Source organism: Pinus tabuliformis, chromosome 4_2, assembly GCF_031772625.1.
Source record: "Pinus tabuliformis cultivar Carrire ecotype Pingquan chromosome 4_2, CPIR1, whole genome shotgun sequence".
In the NCBI taxonomy this organism is placed as follows: Eukaryota; Viridiplantae; Streptophyta; class Pinopsida; order Pinales; family Pinaceae; genus Pinus; species Pinus tabuliformis.
In genome coordinates, this window is record NC_142304.1 from 501,286,824 (window position 1) to 501,303,304 (window position 16,481).

The 16,481-nt window shown below is 31.5% G+C and overlaps 1 protein-coding gene across 1 annotated transcript; it reads right to left on the minus strand.

The window, feature by feature from the left end:
- Window positions 1-6,083: 6,083 nt before the first annotated feature.
- On the minus strand, window positions 6,084-13,207 carry LOC149170181 (amino acid permease 6-like). The gene is made up of 8 exons (XM_089428937.1): window positions 12,995-13,207; window positions 12,686-12,881; window positions 12,285-12,521; window positions 12,075-12,168; window positions 8,620-8,834; window positions 7,854-7,996; window positions 7,107-7,334; window positions 6,084-7,019 (listed from the first exon to the last, which is right to left on the minus strand). Exons 2-8 carry the CDS (start codon window positions 12,762-12,764, stop codon window positions 6,618-6,620), a joined length of 1,398 nt encoding a protein of 465 aa, XP_089285063.1. The 5' UTR covers window positions 12,765-12,881; window positions 12,995-13,207; the 3' UTR covers window positions 6,084-6,617.
- Window positions 13,208-16,481: the final 3,274 nt, after the last annotated feature.

A 16,481-nucleotide genomic window follows, 5' to 3' on the forward strand; every position in this document is an offset into this window, starting at 1 on the left:
ACCAAACTTTGGTGTTGCTTCATTGACTTTAGAAAATAATTTAAATCAATGCCCTTAACTAACCTCTGAAATATAATAGAAGAGATAAATGTCCCTTTGAAGTTGAGGGTTGTTGTAATAATATTATACAAGAATGTTATTGACAATTTTATCACTACCATGTGCTATTCAAAATAAATTAATTACTATATAGGAGGTAATCAAGTTGTCCTTTATATCCTACCATTTGTGACACATGCATATACAAGTTAGAGGCTTGCTTGGAAGGAGGTTGCATTGGCACACCTTTAGTTGAAATAGTAATCATTCTTATTTTTTGTGCTAGAAATATTATCCTTAAGGTGAAGAGTCTTTATGATCTTATCAAACAAAGGAAGATTCTCAACAATTTTTGTTGTAATATGGGTGTGATTGTTGACACAATAAAAACAAAGGTCATGACAATCAAATCCAAAAATATCACTTATATTAATTTCATGTATGACAATAATAGCCTAGGGGAAGTGGCTTCATAGAAATATCTCATAATTAATATTCATCATATGTTCAATTGGAATTATAGCATTCCAAAAAACGATAAATAGAGGGTGAAATTTTTATTTGGACTTGAAAATAATTGTAAATTAGTGGAACATTAGCTTTGAGATAAGAAAATACTTATTTTTCATATTCCCATCACTCATGTTAATTTATATGGTTTTGAAGTTTGGGGTTGCAACACTCCTAGATAATCATGAAGAAAGATAAAGCAAATTAAAAAGTGTTTTATAACTGTAATATTTAAACAAAGTCAAACACAATACACCTTGTCTTATCCTCCTCATAAAAAAATGTCTTCTCCCATTAAGAGCATGGCTATGACTATGTACTTAATGTATGTGAAGAATATGAAAAACATGGAAGATCAGAGGCTTCATATGGCTGCTTCAAAATCTAGTCAAAACCACCTGCAACTCAAGCACGGGTGGTATAAAGATAGTAAGTTTTGGCTAAATTATTGGTGTAGCAAGTAAGAGGTCGAACTGTAAAATACAATAACATCACAAATATGTCGTATCTAAATTTAAGAAGAAGTTGTGGTGTGATAAATAATTAGAGGATAAGATAAAATTAAGATATTACAAGGAGATGAACAACCCTAATATAAATGACCAAAAGTATCTCTTTGTTTTATTTACTATAAATAAGAAAATCGACATTGCCAAAATAAGAGTAAACTCTCACAAGATCCATAGTGAAACAAGGCATTGGATAGTTCCTAAAATAATGGGTCGAAAGAAATTGTCATATTTATGGCACTAAGAATTCCAAGGATGAAAATAACTTTCTCTCATAATGTTTTGGGTGAATCCATGAAGTTAGGTAACACTTTTTGGCAAGGGAAATTGTGAAAAAGTGTTTTTTCATATGCCCTATTGAGGTGAATTCAACTAGTCAATCAAGCTATTAATACCTTGTTCTAGTTCTTAAATAATCCCTCAGTCGAGGTTTCTTAATGGATGCCACAAATCCTCAATCAAGGTGTTAGATAAGGTTAAGTACACCCTTAATTGAGCTATAAAGCATTGTATGGGTGTTAAGTAAACCCTTGATTGAGCTATGGATCTCCATTAAGGTCCCTTATTAATTAGTCTTGAAATCATTTAGCTTGATTGAGCTATTTTTATTAATCCACAAAGACCTCGATCGAGGTATTATGAAATTTTCATTAAGCCTTAATCAAGATCTATAAAAACCAATAGTCATACTAAATTGGTTGATGGATAGTATAAATTCTAGAAATCTAGCCCCCTTGTTGCAATATTTTATATAATTACAACTTCCAAGAGCTAAAACCCATTCATTTTTTTCATATTAGGTGGTGGAGTTAATCCTATATGATTCGTTAATGAATCGCTATCCAATGGCATAACATTTTCACATTTTCAGTTTCATATTATATTTTTCACATATTTCCCTTTCAAGTTTTTTTTTTTAACAATCCCAATGGTACTTGAAGAACAATAAATGACATGAAAACTACATAACAATAAGTTATAAAAATATGTGGGTTCTTTTGGATGTCTCCTCTTCAAAAAGGGTGATTTTTGTTCTTTAATTTATTTAAACACTAAGAAAAAAGTTAGCAAGAAAACAAATGTGTATAAGATGTGATTCAAATATTAATTGGTTGGATTTCAAAAATAGATTATATATATAATTTTTCAAAAGAAAAAGTGGAACCGTGTTTATATATTTGTTTTTGAAAAATATACATTGAATAATGAATTAGATGACATGAACAAAATTTAGTTTTTGACATTTTTGAAATTTGCAAGGAAAATTACTTAATAAATGTAAATTTGACACATTAAATGACATTAATGTTTTTTGAAAAAGATCTTATAGAATGATAACACAATTCCCTACAAATTATTTTTTACTACACATCAAAATTCACAAGTATTGCATCACTTTTGAAGGCTTCAATTTAAAAATCATGTAATATGTCAAATTTTAATTAACATATTTTACTAAAAAATGTTACCTGTTGTTAGGAATAATATCATGGAGCAATAAGAAAAAGAATGTGGAAATATAATATAGAAGAATGCAATACATGAGAGACATTGATATATATGGTTCTCTTGATATGAGCTTCATCCATAGAGAAAAGTCCATGCTTCCTTTTATTTCATCCAACAAAATGGAAAGATACAACTTATAACACATCCACTCCAACCTCCTTTTCACTCTCTCACAATTTACTCTTTCGGTTACAATGTTCTCTCAATAATACACAACCATAATACAATGCCCCATAAAAATATGGCTTCATTCTAGTGATCCAGATTGGATCAATATATTATTTTTCATCCATCTCGATGTTTTCAAAATAGAAAATTTGGAGGAATCAACTTGATAACTTTTACTAGCGGTCCTAGTTTGGATAATTTCAGGTGAAAAAATTCATGAGCCATTTCGAGGCCTTAAATGAGCACTTTTTGTGGTCCAAACCTTACTATCAATTGAGATTCTATAAAATAGAAACTAATACATTTCTAGGCATGAAATAATTGCCTCAATCATAGCTCACATGAGAAATTTATGCCTCTCGAAAATTCACCTATTGAAATTGACCACCATATTTCAAGAGGATGCCACGTCAACCCCTGTTACTCATGGAAATGGTGTTAGCCATGTGGGAACTATGAAGAAGACTCTAGAAGGGTTGAATCATAACTCATATTGAGGGTCGATGGGTCAAACCCCTAGTTGGCTATTTGACTATGTTATAATTGAGACACTAGGAGGAAAAGGGGTTTCATTCTATTCAAGTGCATTTTGTTCCATAGATGAGTGGAGTAGTTGTGAGTGGATAGAGAGAGAGAGAGAGAGAGAGAGAGAGAGAGAGAGAGAGAGAGAGAGAGAATCAAAGAGGGTTTGTATACTGTAGCAGCCCACAAGCCATAAGCCTCACCCATTTGCACTTAAATCCATTTTCATTTAGAGAAAGAGAGAGCATAGCAACCTCATATTCCAACTGGGTTTTCTCCTGAAAGGGTTTCCTAGGTAATATCTTGTGTTATTGTAGTTTTTGAGTGGTTTTTATATTTATTCTCTATTTTCTACATAATTATAATCTACATGCATATTCAATAAACAATAATTAACAAATCCCTAGATATCTAAGGAGAAATTAATCCTCATAGTGTAGATTGCGATTTTTCTAATATATTTTAGTGGATTTATTGTGACGAATTGTCTAGTGGAATATCCATGGTAATGTATGAATTATATAGGGAAAAAAAACCCTTAACATAACTTCTACAACTAAATTTGTGACCTAATGATAAGAGATCCAAATTGACTACGAAAATACAATATTTTACAAGACAGTTATTTTTTAAAAAAATTTGTCTCTTTTGGGACGTTGACCTTGAATCCCTAGCAGAAGGGGCTCCAACATTTTTTGTTGGCTCCCATGGACCCTTGGTGACACTAGTGGGAGGGTAAGCCCCCAACACCCCTCATCAGGCACTAGGATCCAAATGTAGCTTAAGCAATGCCTTTAAATTAGGAATATAATTTGACAACATAGCCGGCACTCATCTTCATAGACTCACCTCCTTCTTAACCCAATATACATTATGTTATTGGATTCTTTTTCCTCACCTTGCATTCTATAAACAAAAAATTGTGCACTTTTGTCAACCATTTTCAATATCTTATTATCTCAAAGTTTCACTTAAATTTTTATTATTATATTATTTTATGTAAATAAATTCTTTTTGTAAGTCATATGTTTCAAGCAACCAAAATTGAAGAATAAAAAATTTCAAAATTAAAGAATAAAAAGAATTACATATAAATATATTAAATGTGAAATATTACCATTCAACATACATGAATATTTTCATTTTTTTATGTCACTCTACTTGAGCTTACAATCCCTTTAAAAAGTGACTAGAACTTTTAAAATATTAGAATCGACGTCTTTTATTCACATTACCATTCAACATACATGAATACTTCCATATTTTTATATCTCACTTTACTTGAACTTACCTTCCCTTTAAAAAGTCATCAGAACTATTAACTCACCTTCCCTTTAAAAAGTGACCAGAAGTTTTAACTCACCTTCCCTTTAAAAAGTGACCAGAAGTTTAAAATATTATAATTGGTGTCCTTTATTCATATTACCATGTCCACAATCTTGATCTTTACAATTTTTGTTACCTTCCTTTTAAATATGATGACTCACCCTTTGTCTAATGTTGTTTTTTTTTTCCAACTTTAATTTTTCATTATAAATACTTGTTAATCTTTGTTACCTTCCTTTTACTTTAAAAAGTCATCAGAACTTTTAACTCACCTTCCCTTTAAAAAGTGACCAGAACTTTAAAATATTAGAATTGGTGTCCTTTATTCATATTACCATGTCCACAATCTTAATCTTTACAATTTTTGTTACCTTCCTTTTAAATATGATGACTCACCCTTTGTCTAATGTTGTTTTTTTTTCTAACTTTAATTTTTCATTATAAATACTTGTTAATCTGTGTTACCTTCCTTTTACTTCCTTTTAAATATAATGACTCACTTTTTATGTAACATTATTTTTTCTCCGACTTTAATTTTTCATTACAAAAATCTTTTTTATCAAATTTATTGCTCTAAATTAATAAAATTATACATTCTTATACCATAATAATAAATCTATTTCAACCACAAAAATATCAATACATTTTAGAAAATTCCCCATTTATAATGATTTCTTCATAATTATGCAATTGGATTACAGCATCCTAACATAAAAGTTTCTCACACTCCATACACAAAATATGCAAATAAACCAAATTAATTTTATGTGAATCATGATATGTGCAATGTGTTCCAAATTTCCTTACATAGTTAGGGGAAAATGGTCACGGCGAGAAAATTGAAATAAACACATGGCCAAGGCATTCCTTTTCATTGAAGCTTTTTAATTTATGATTTTAAATTTGTTACTGTATTAATGTTGCAACCCGTTAGATTCATCTATATTATATCTCATGTATCTTCAAAATCATCTTTATTTATATTTTTATTTCTCAATATTATTATCCAAAAAAATTGTGATATTGAAAAAATAATTACCGATATTGGTTTATATCATTCATTTAATTATTTTATTTAAAAAAAAAACACTACCCAAACAAATTATTACATATTCAATAAAACATAAATCAATATCACGTAGAAAGACACATATAAAGAAAACAACAATATACACCATATTTTTCAAATCCTTATAAAACTAATGATTAGTTTATTTTTCCCATATATATAAAACAATTTAAAAAAAATCTAAATTTGAAATCTTAATAATACTTTAATACCAAAATTTTCATTTTTAAATTATCAAACTCCAAATTTCCTTAAAAACAAGTTGTGAAATGGCAAATTCAATAGTCTTACACTACTTATATAGATGAGACCAAATGACCTAAATACAGATAAGACCAAATGACCTAGATATGCCCAAATGACCTTGCTTCTTTCTTTCAAGTAATTGGTCCAAATTAAAAAGTAATGTTTATATCCACCACATCTAAAAATTACGTTACCAAATCTCATCGTTCTTGTAATCTTTTCTTTACAATAGTGTACTAAAAAGCATGTCAGCTTCCTCCATTCCATTACATTGTTCAACGTCTAAAAACAGTGTCTCAATGGATGAAATAGAACCAGAAGTTTGAACCTCTTCATGGTCATTCCCTTCTTCCACCTGCTGATTTGTTCAAACAGTCGTTTTCTACTGGTCTCAAACTCCCTGCACCACTGTTGCAAACCAGAAAACCATTGATAGGCTTGAATACAAATGAGTTTTTAACTGGAGCCTTTCACAAGTATAAAGAGAATATAATTATACTACTATTAAAATTGGTTGTCACTCCAACCCTGATCTGGCACTTAGATCGGCTTAACTGACCATGTTTCTATCACTTCATTTTTTTCTAACCTTTGAGTTCATCCTCACAGGTGTGATATTAAGAAAAAGAGGAAACCTGGGTGAAGGTTTTTAATTCAGCATAGCATAGGCACATAGTACTGCAACATCTTGGCACTCTGTATACTATGTTGGAAGTTCTTTACGATTCCTTGTCTTTAATAAGACCTTGTATGGAGCCAGCAGCAGTTACCAGTGATACAAGAAGGGATATGAAACTCAATGTTTGCAAAAGGCTCCACTTGAGAGTCCATCGTTGGACATTTTTCTGTACAATGTACATCTCCACTGGAAAGTACACCACCAATGGCCAAAAGCTGACAGCACCCAAAACTCCCAGCACATCATTGAACAATGGAAATAAGATGGCAATGGTAGTAGTTGACCCCACAAATGCAATTCTCCAACACACTGTCAGCAGGTTGAGGTTATAGAACCCAAAGAAGGGAACGCGTATTCGAATTCTCCGACTGATTAACTTATTGCTGAACCATTTACGAGAAATCCAACCTTCAACGAGAGCGAAAATTGGTTGACAAAACACCTACAAGAGTGTGAGGTCAATGAATTTGTAAGGGCAGCAAGCAAGGATATTAGTGATAAAAGAAAAGGGAGAGGAAAAATCTCTTACTTGGTACGCTGCCACCAGGTGAACTGCAAGGCATGCATTGGCAAAGTCAATGAGCCAGTAAGGTTCATAGAATCCAAATCCTGTCAACAGGTTCCCAGGTGCTTTTTCCCCAAAGGCTGCATAGCCCAGAAAACCACATAGCATATAGAAGGATACTGTTATCATCATAGAAAGCACTGATGCTTTCTTCATGGTTTTGTTTTCTGCGGGTGGAGACTTCAAGGTATCCTGCAAAGTTATTCATGGCAGGGAGCCACATAGTTATCCATGTAGTTTTCACTCATATGAAGTACTATACACTAACCCATTTATTGGATAACTGTATTTTAATCAGGTATATGAAAATTACTATATTAAGTATTATACAGTAAGTCAATCATTGGGTCATTATTTCAGTTTATGAGTGAGATAAAAATAAGCGATATTTTCATCTAACAGAGAATCAAAAGACATGAGTGAGATGAAAATAAGTGATATTTTCATTTAATCAACAGAATCAAAAAAATAATAAACCAATAATTGACTTATGGTATGGTACTTAATATTTACTAATCTTTAGGTTGCTATTTTTTCATTTTATGAGTGAAATAAAAATAAGTGATTTTTTTATCTCATCCACAGAATCAAAAAAAGTAAACCAATGATTGACTTACTATATTGTGTTTAATATTTATCTGCAACTTCTTACCTTTCAAAAAAATTCATATATACAATTAAAATGAACATTCATTAAGCTGTGAGGTATACCTGAATTTCAATCACCAGTGGAGTAAATGGAAATGCAAATGCAATATCACCGAGAGCTGGTAAAATCCGCCAAACTTTCTGGGCTCGAGTAAGAGTGACGGTGGTAGAGATTCCACCCAGAGTTCCATGGATCTCTCCATTTTCTGCAGTTTTCACCACGCTTGAATCTAGTAAGTTTAAACAAGTTATGAATGATATAAAATACAAAATACAAAATATTTTTATTTGAATATGTAAAGTCAGTAAAATTATTAAGTTTATTTTTATTATTGCTTTTCAAAATATTTTAAAATTTTATAGAAAAAAAAAATAATTAAATTTTGTTTCTTAAAATTCCAAAATATTTTTGAAATCTACATTTTAAAACTAAATTAAAAAAAAATCCCTTCACAAGAATCATATTAAAAATTGAAATTTCATAACTTCTAGTAATGATAATCACAGGAATCATATTAGAAATTTAAAATTCATAAGTTCGAAATAATGATTGAAGATATTAAGAGCATAGGATAAAACAATACCAATTACCTGCCTACCCACAGTCACAGGAATCATATTAGAAATTGAAATTTCATAAGTTCGAAATAATGATTGAAGATATTAAGAGCATAGGATAAAACAATACCAATTACTAGCAGAATCATATTAGAAATTGAAATTTCATAACTTCGAAATAGTGATAGTCACAGGAATCATATTAGAAATTGAAATTTCATAACATCGAAATAATGATTGAAGATATTAAGTGCATAGGATAAAACGATACCAATTACTTTGGCAAGGCCCAGACCGACTCCTAACGTTGAATATGTAAAGGACATTGTCGCTGCAAGTATTGAAAGGCCCCATATCTTATGAAAGCTTGGTAATTGGCTCAATATAACTTGTATGACTCCATAGACGATCATATAGGTGAGATTAGGAAAATGGCATAGAGCGTCATGTCCATTTTTGTGGTAACAATTTGATTTGCTGATTGCTCTGCATTGTTCATAACTTGTTAGCTTTTCAACCATTTTATATATAGACAGCAATAACATCACAAGCTTGAAATTTTATGTATGAATTCATGAGGAAAGTTTTGGATAGTCAAAAGTGATCCGAATTTGTGTTAAAAGAATTCAAAAAATCATGTAGAAACTATGTTTGAATTAATGGCATGAAACAATGTTTGAATTAGTGGAAATAAATTTAGTACTTTAAAAAAATTTTAAAACACCTAAAATTATAAAATTTAACGACTCTTACTTAAATTTACAAAATTTATTACCATTTTTTATCAAAATAATCGTTAGACTGGGGACTAAAGTTTTGCACAAATACGGAGACAGCAACTAGCATGTACGTTTGAGATTATCTTTGTCAAGAAATAAGCATCCTGCCCACCCGTCAAGATCAATCGAAGTCTCATGATCCACTTTACACATGAACCTTGAAGCACACTGTCACTTCAAGGGTAACGCTAGCCTCTATAATCATTGCGCCGCTGGCATTGACCAGGTACAATTCTTGTCCCGCTGGCCTTCACCAGGTATAATCATTGCCCCGCTGGCATTGTCCTGGTGAGGGGAAATCTGAATCTTAGGTGTGCCCAGTTTTCTTTTGGAGTGGACGGGAGGAATTGTAAGGATGGTTAAAAGTGGTTGAATATTGGTGAAAAAAATTTTAAAAATCTGAATCTTAAGTGTATTCAGTATTTTTGGAGTCCAGGCTGAGAAATTGTACAGATGGCTAAAAGTGGTTGAATCTGGGCAAAAAAATTCAAAAAATCTGATAGAGGTAGTGTTTGAATGTATTTTTGATGGTGGAAATAGATTCAGCACAATCAAAAACGGCTAGGACACCTAAAATTTTGAAGTTTAACAACTATAACTTGGATTTACAAAAATCTTTACCGGATTTTCTCTAAATATAACCAGAATTTCCATAACTTTTTGTGAACTTTAGTTAAACTACTGCTTTTCTTTTTAACTATTTTCCTCAAACAAATAAAATATTATTTTATTCTTATCCCATAAATAAGATGTAACCTTGGTTACTGGCCCATCAAATTAGTTAGTACATTGTGGTTAATGTTTGCCACCAACTCACCCACTTCTTTGGCAATAGATTCCAATTGCAAATTTTATTCCTAATTCCACCGGGACCATAGTTTTTCCTCATATTCTGGTTTCACAATGTATTCTACCGCCCAACAGAGCGAGGTATTGCCATCAGTTTAGCGCACGATAACCTTAACCAATAAAGCCGAGTAAAGCATTAAACTCAATCGAGGGTGTTGTGGAGGGTGTTCAGCACCAGTTTGATCATTCTAGGCAACATCTAAGCACTGTTTTAATTATATAAATAGGGAACTCTGATATATCTGTCAAAGCTTTAGAATAGACTAGAAGACTAGGAGTCCGAGAACACTTAAGGTGACAATTCTCTCATGCACGGTAAGAATTCCTTTTTAATGGCATTCTACAGAAGACCTTGCCTATTCCTTTTTAATGGCATTCTACACTAGACCTTGCCTTAGATTGAAGGAAAGAGCTAATCAGCCATATATTGGGTATTTAATACCGAAATATATGCGCTCAAGTTAACGCGATAACACGGGAGCGGGCAATTTCGGCATTAAATAATATTTGCCCGCTCCCGTGTTATCGAGCTAACTTGCGCCCATATATTTCGGCATTAAATACCCAATATATGGCTGGTTAGCTCTTTCTTAAATTGAAGCCTTCTTTACTGCAACATATTCTTGAGGAGTTTTCTGATTATTATAAGTTTTGGAATTTTTATTGGAATCTTGACGAGTTTTTATTATTATTATAAGTTTTAGAAAATTTATTGGAATTTGGCAAAAGAAAAAATAGGTAAGTCTTGATTTTTGATTTTATATATAGATTCAGCATTCATAATTTATAAGATATTGTTTCATAATTCAAACCACTCAAACTTGATTCTAATAAATTCTATGTAAATTAAAATAGAAAAAACCTTTAACAGATAAACTAACAGAAAGGCCAAGTCATTGACTTCTATTAGAAATCGTAATTACTCCCCACACAAGAGTTGGCTAAATTTAGAGAGCCAATTAATTTAGTCAAATCAAGTAAGTTCAAATTAAGTTATAGTTTGGGAAAAGTTCAATTTAGAATGTGTACATGTAAAATTATTTTACTAGAATGACTTGTCCAAAAAATTAGTTTAAATATCAGTTTCATTGTAATAATCAAATTTGATTAATCAATAAAGAAAAACTACGATTCATATTGTTTGAGTGTGTCAATTTTTGTGTTTCTCCTCTTTTAACTTTCCAACAACTTCATAATGCTCATTTACCATTGACTGCTAACTCAAACCTACATGCTAGATGCTAGTTATAGATGGTTGTATAACTGGGAGTAATAACCTGTGAGCATTGATATGGTTAATTTCATTGTAATAATCAAGTGTGATTAATCAATAAAGAAAAGCTACAATTGATATTGTTTGTGTGCGTCAATTTTTATGTTTCTCCTCCTCTACCTTTCCAACAACTTCATAATGCTCATTGACCATTGACTGCCCACTCAAACGTACATGCTAGATGCTAGTTATAGTTATAGATGGTTGTATAACTGGGAGTAATAACCAGTGAGCATTGATATAGTTAATGATGTATATTTCATCTAGTTATAGATGGTTGTATAACTGGGAGTAATAACCAGTGAGCATTGATATAGTTAATGATGTATATTTCATCTAGTTATAGATGGTTGTATAACTGGGAGTAATAACCAGTGAGCATTGATATAGTTAATGATGTATATGTTGAAATATACACTGTTGGATGCAGGTTAAAAGGCACATCCAAACGTGTGGATATACAAAGCCCAGGAACTGGTCAGAGAAAGTGAATCATACTAGCATGTTTCTCCTCCTCTACCTTTCCAACAACTTCATAATGCTCATTGACCATTGACTGCCCACTCAAACGTACATGCTAGATGCTAGTTATAGATGGCTGTATAACTGGGAGTAATAACCAGTGAGCATTGATATAGTTAATGATGTATATGTTGAAATATACACTGTTGGATGCAGGTTAAAAGGCACATCCAAACGTGTGTATATACAAAGCCCAGGAACTGGTCAGAGAAAGTGAATCTTACTAGCATGGCATTAATCAGTGAGTGCCTTCTCTAGATCAAATGTTACTATGGTATGCAAATTCTTGTGATGTAAACTAACCTGATGCTGACTGAAGCAGTGATTGTGTATGCAACACAGACTCCGTAGAAGAACGCATATTGAGCTAATGCACACAACCATGCCTTTCTTTGACCTGAGAAGCAGTACAAGGAAAATAAGTAGATCAGTGTGATACTTAAAACCCATTGTCCAATAAATAGTATATAGAAGGAAAATCTGAATCAATTTAAGCATTGGCAGATATAGTACCGAGATTCACTCGGACTGTATTTCTGTAACTAGTGTTTCTCATCGGCCCAGAGACTGGATCCGGGAACTTGTAACAATCCGCAAGCAAGAAAGTGGTATACAGTGATATAAGAGCAAAGACAATCATTGTTACAGGCCCTGCAATCCATCCCAACTGAGCTACACTCCATGACAAGGATAACACTCCTGCCCCTATCACTGATGTAATTAAGTGAGCAGCAGCTGTCCATAGCGTGCCTGTTCACTCAAATTTCATACACACTTCAAAACCCACTAAAATTATTCTAGCAACCACATCATATGGTGATAATCTAGTTGACTAAACAGAAACTCTGATGACATGGAATGAAAGGATTGAAGAGAAGTGTGGTGGAAAGAGGAATTAAGGGATACTTGAATACCTGTTCTGGAGATTTCTACTGTTTCGTCGAGTTCACTGGCAATGGAATGTGAACCATGGTGTTTCTCTTTGTCTTCCATGGCAGCCTTCTTTGGCAGTTAAGCACTCTCTTTGGTTATAAATATATGTGGAGACCTCGTTGATAATGGACTACTTGGTTCTCAACATATGTAAATATATTTTACAGAGGTCATGGACTGAAAAAAGAAACATTAGGCAATATAACATTTATTATCTGCAATTAATTCTGGAATGCAAAAAACGTTTATCACAGATATTCAATGAGTTTATGGTTGAAAGATCAAGATACCTTCTCCAATAAGGACATGTACTGAATCCTATCAGATTGTTATGCTATCCACTTATATCTATTGTGGAAATTATCACACTCAACAAAAGTGTTCTCTCTATTAAGTCAAGATTTCACTAAATTACTCAGTCTATATTGTCTTTTCAATAATTTCTAAAGACATGATCAGATTTAATATGATCCCTTTTTTAAAGAAAATTCTCTTTCATAGGATTGACCTCATGCCCAATCCTTTCAGATTAAAATGCTGTATCGTGGTTCAATAATTGTGGCCTTCTTATAAAACAAAGAAAAGTTATGTAAACTATGCCACATAGGATGGTGCTAACGTATTCTTTGTCGTATGTGTCGCTTTTCCTGAAGGGTTCAAGGGAAACACGTCTCTCACTAGCGCCACTGAATGTCATAATTATATACATAAACGGGATGAATATGGTACTAAATCAAAATTTGAGTTGAATTATGGTCTGCTATTGTATAGATCAAAATTTACTTTTGAATTAAGGTACGTAAAGCAGTGAGTAAAATATACTTGTATTTAACTATGGTTTTATATTTTCATTATCTAGTTTTATTATCGTAAATGACAGTAAATTTTCCAAAAGAATTACAAAACTTATATGGCATATTTATGGTTCAGTGACCGTGGTTAGAAGAAATATTATTTTTTATTAAATTTAGCGCTTTTAAAATTACATTTTTATTGACAAATTATCTATTTTTTTGATGGAAAAAGCTAGTTCAGATTTTTAATTCAATCAATAATATTTGACAACTTGTAATCTATAAGATTCTTAATTCAATCAATAATACTTGACAACTTGTAATCCATAAACAAAATCCACAACTTGTAATCCATAAACAAAATCCATGAACAAAACGATAAACAACCAACTACAAATCTCTTAAATATTGGCCAGAAAAAATCTTTACATAATCCATATCTCTTTACTAGCTCAATTAACTAACTCTCCATTATACTCAATTTTAATTTTCCCAACAACTTGAAAAAACCTACCCTCTCATACTACACACAATATCAAATAAATATAAAGTAATGAGTGCTTGTGCTTTAACCCACCCTCTCATACTACACACAATATCAAATAAATATGAAGTAATGAGTGCTTGTGCTTTAATTTTGCATGTGTCGAAGAATTTCGCATTATTAAATGATGGTCGTATGAAAAGGGTTTCAGGTAACGAAATAGACATGTGCCAAACTGAAATGTGATGGGTGGTGCAGAGATTATATAAATCACTCGGAATCTGCTCATATACATTCCACAGAGTAAATACTTTCTTTTTTGAACTGCCTACAGTATCCCAGGTCATGATGAGATTCCACCAGGGCCCTAAGTTGTAGGGTTTGTTTAGATTTGTGCTTCTGGGTTAAGTTATAGGTTTTGAGTTAGAGTTTTGGTTCTGCAATGATGAGGTTTGGTTCAGTTTGATTTTTTTACAAGGTTGGTTATTGGGTTTTTATAATAAATTTAAAATGAAATATAAGATAAAATAGTAAGATAATAATATCAATAAATATAAAAGAAATGTTATTAAGAAAATGGAAATTGCACAGATAAATTATATGTTTGATTTGTAACATGGAATTATAAATTTTGATCTATAGACTAGGTCAATAATTATAAAATTTAATAAAATTTTCTAAATTCTATTTTTTTTAAAATGAACCAAAATTCAATCCTCATAATTAAAATTAAACAAACTTTATAATATAACTTCAAAAGATCCTTAAATCTATCCAAAAATATGAGAATCAAACTTCACACCTCCAGCACAATGTATATACTTCCAACCGATTGCACATTCCTTATAATATATAACTGTTTTAATAAAAAAAATTATTATGAATAATGGAAAACAGAGTCAACATAGAGTCTTTTGTTATTATGAATAATAGAAAACCGAGTCAACATAGATTCCTTAGAGTCTTTTTTTATTAGGAATAATAGAGTTTGACTCTACTTAAGGGCATTTTTATATATTGTATTGGCAAACACTTGTCACGAGGAATCTTGATGTTTGGTAAAGTTTGGGTGGGAACCATTTTCCACAAATATCAGAATAGGTATTTATGACGCGTTTTTCTTTTTACTATAGGTATTTATAACAAGTTACCGTTGAAGGTTTTCCCATCTTATTCATGTTTACAGTCTAAAGCCTAACTGCTATCAATATGACAATAAAATTTAAAATTGATTTGCACATATTTTTTCATAAAATTTGAAATTGGTTTGCACATGATTTTTTCATGTAGTAATGTGCAAGTAAGAATGATAACAATCCACCGGAAAAAAAATGATAACAATTTAATTGTGATCTAAGGTTTACAGAGTTATTGTGATAGCATTTATTAATAACTGTATTGTGAATTTAAGTTTATAGTGTTTCACAAATATTATAACGGTTTAAATCTAATAAAAATCAATCTTGAGAGTAGTAACAAAGATTATATAGTGTTTTTTATATTAATAGAAAAATAATTTCTAAAACAATGTTTTCCAAAAATATAGGTGAGAAATAGATCTAGTAAAAAACCAATCTCTATATTTGCAAAAAAGCTCATATGGAGCTTTCTACATTAGTTAGTGGGAGTAATTATAATATTCTAACATTCTTCCTAAATTACAATTGTTAAGTGTTTCAACATTTATAGCACCTATTGTTATGTGTTTCCATTTACAAAATTTCAAGTAGATTTCACCATTTTTTACAACATCTCTAATGAATTGATATGTAGCATCAATATGCTTGATTTTTTTTGTGAAAGACATAGTTCACTAATATAGCAATGAATGCCCATCACAATATATCATAAGATTGCCAATTATTGTACAATCAAGCTACTTGATAAGTTGTTGTTGTTATTGTTGCAACATACTCTAATCAAGATATTTCTACAATGGGCTACTGATCCAAGTGGATATTGGTGGCCACTCGCCTATTTCACTTGGACCCCAACATTGTTTCCTATCAGTTTCTTATTTTTCGTAGAAATTTGGTAGAATTGCATCTCCTCAATAAATTCAATCTAAAATCAAGAGACACAATTCTACTCTACTGATTTGCGGAATGAAATTCATAATTTAGAACAACATGCATAAACATGAAATAAGCAAAACCATAAATACGCAGTGATTTTTAGGGGAACCCAACTGGGAAAAACCCCTCAAGCCTATTCGCATTAATCAATGAATTGAGAAACTATTACAATTGCTAGCTCCAGCTTTGAGCTCCACCTGCAAAAGAATAATTGTTCTCCTACTCAATGAACAAGCTTTGGCCAACACTTAGCCAGTTATTTGCTCACCAAGGCCCTATTTCCTTGAGCAAATCTTAAGGAAATTAGCCCCTATTATGTAGGAATTTCCTCCAATTTGATTGCATAATTCCCAAGGATTGATCCCTGATTGCATACAACATCTGTAGACTCAACACTAGTTTACAACTCATATTACACTACCTT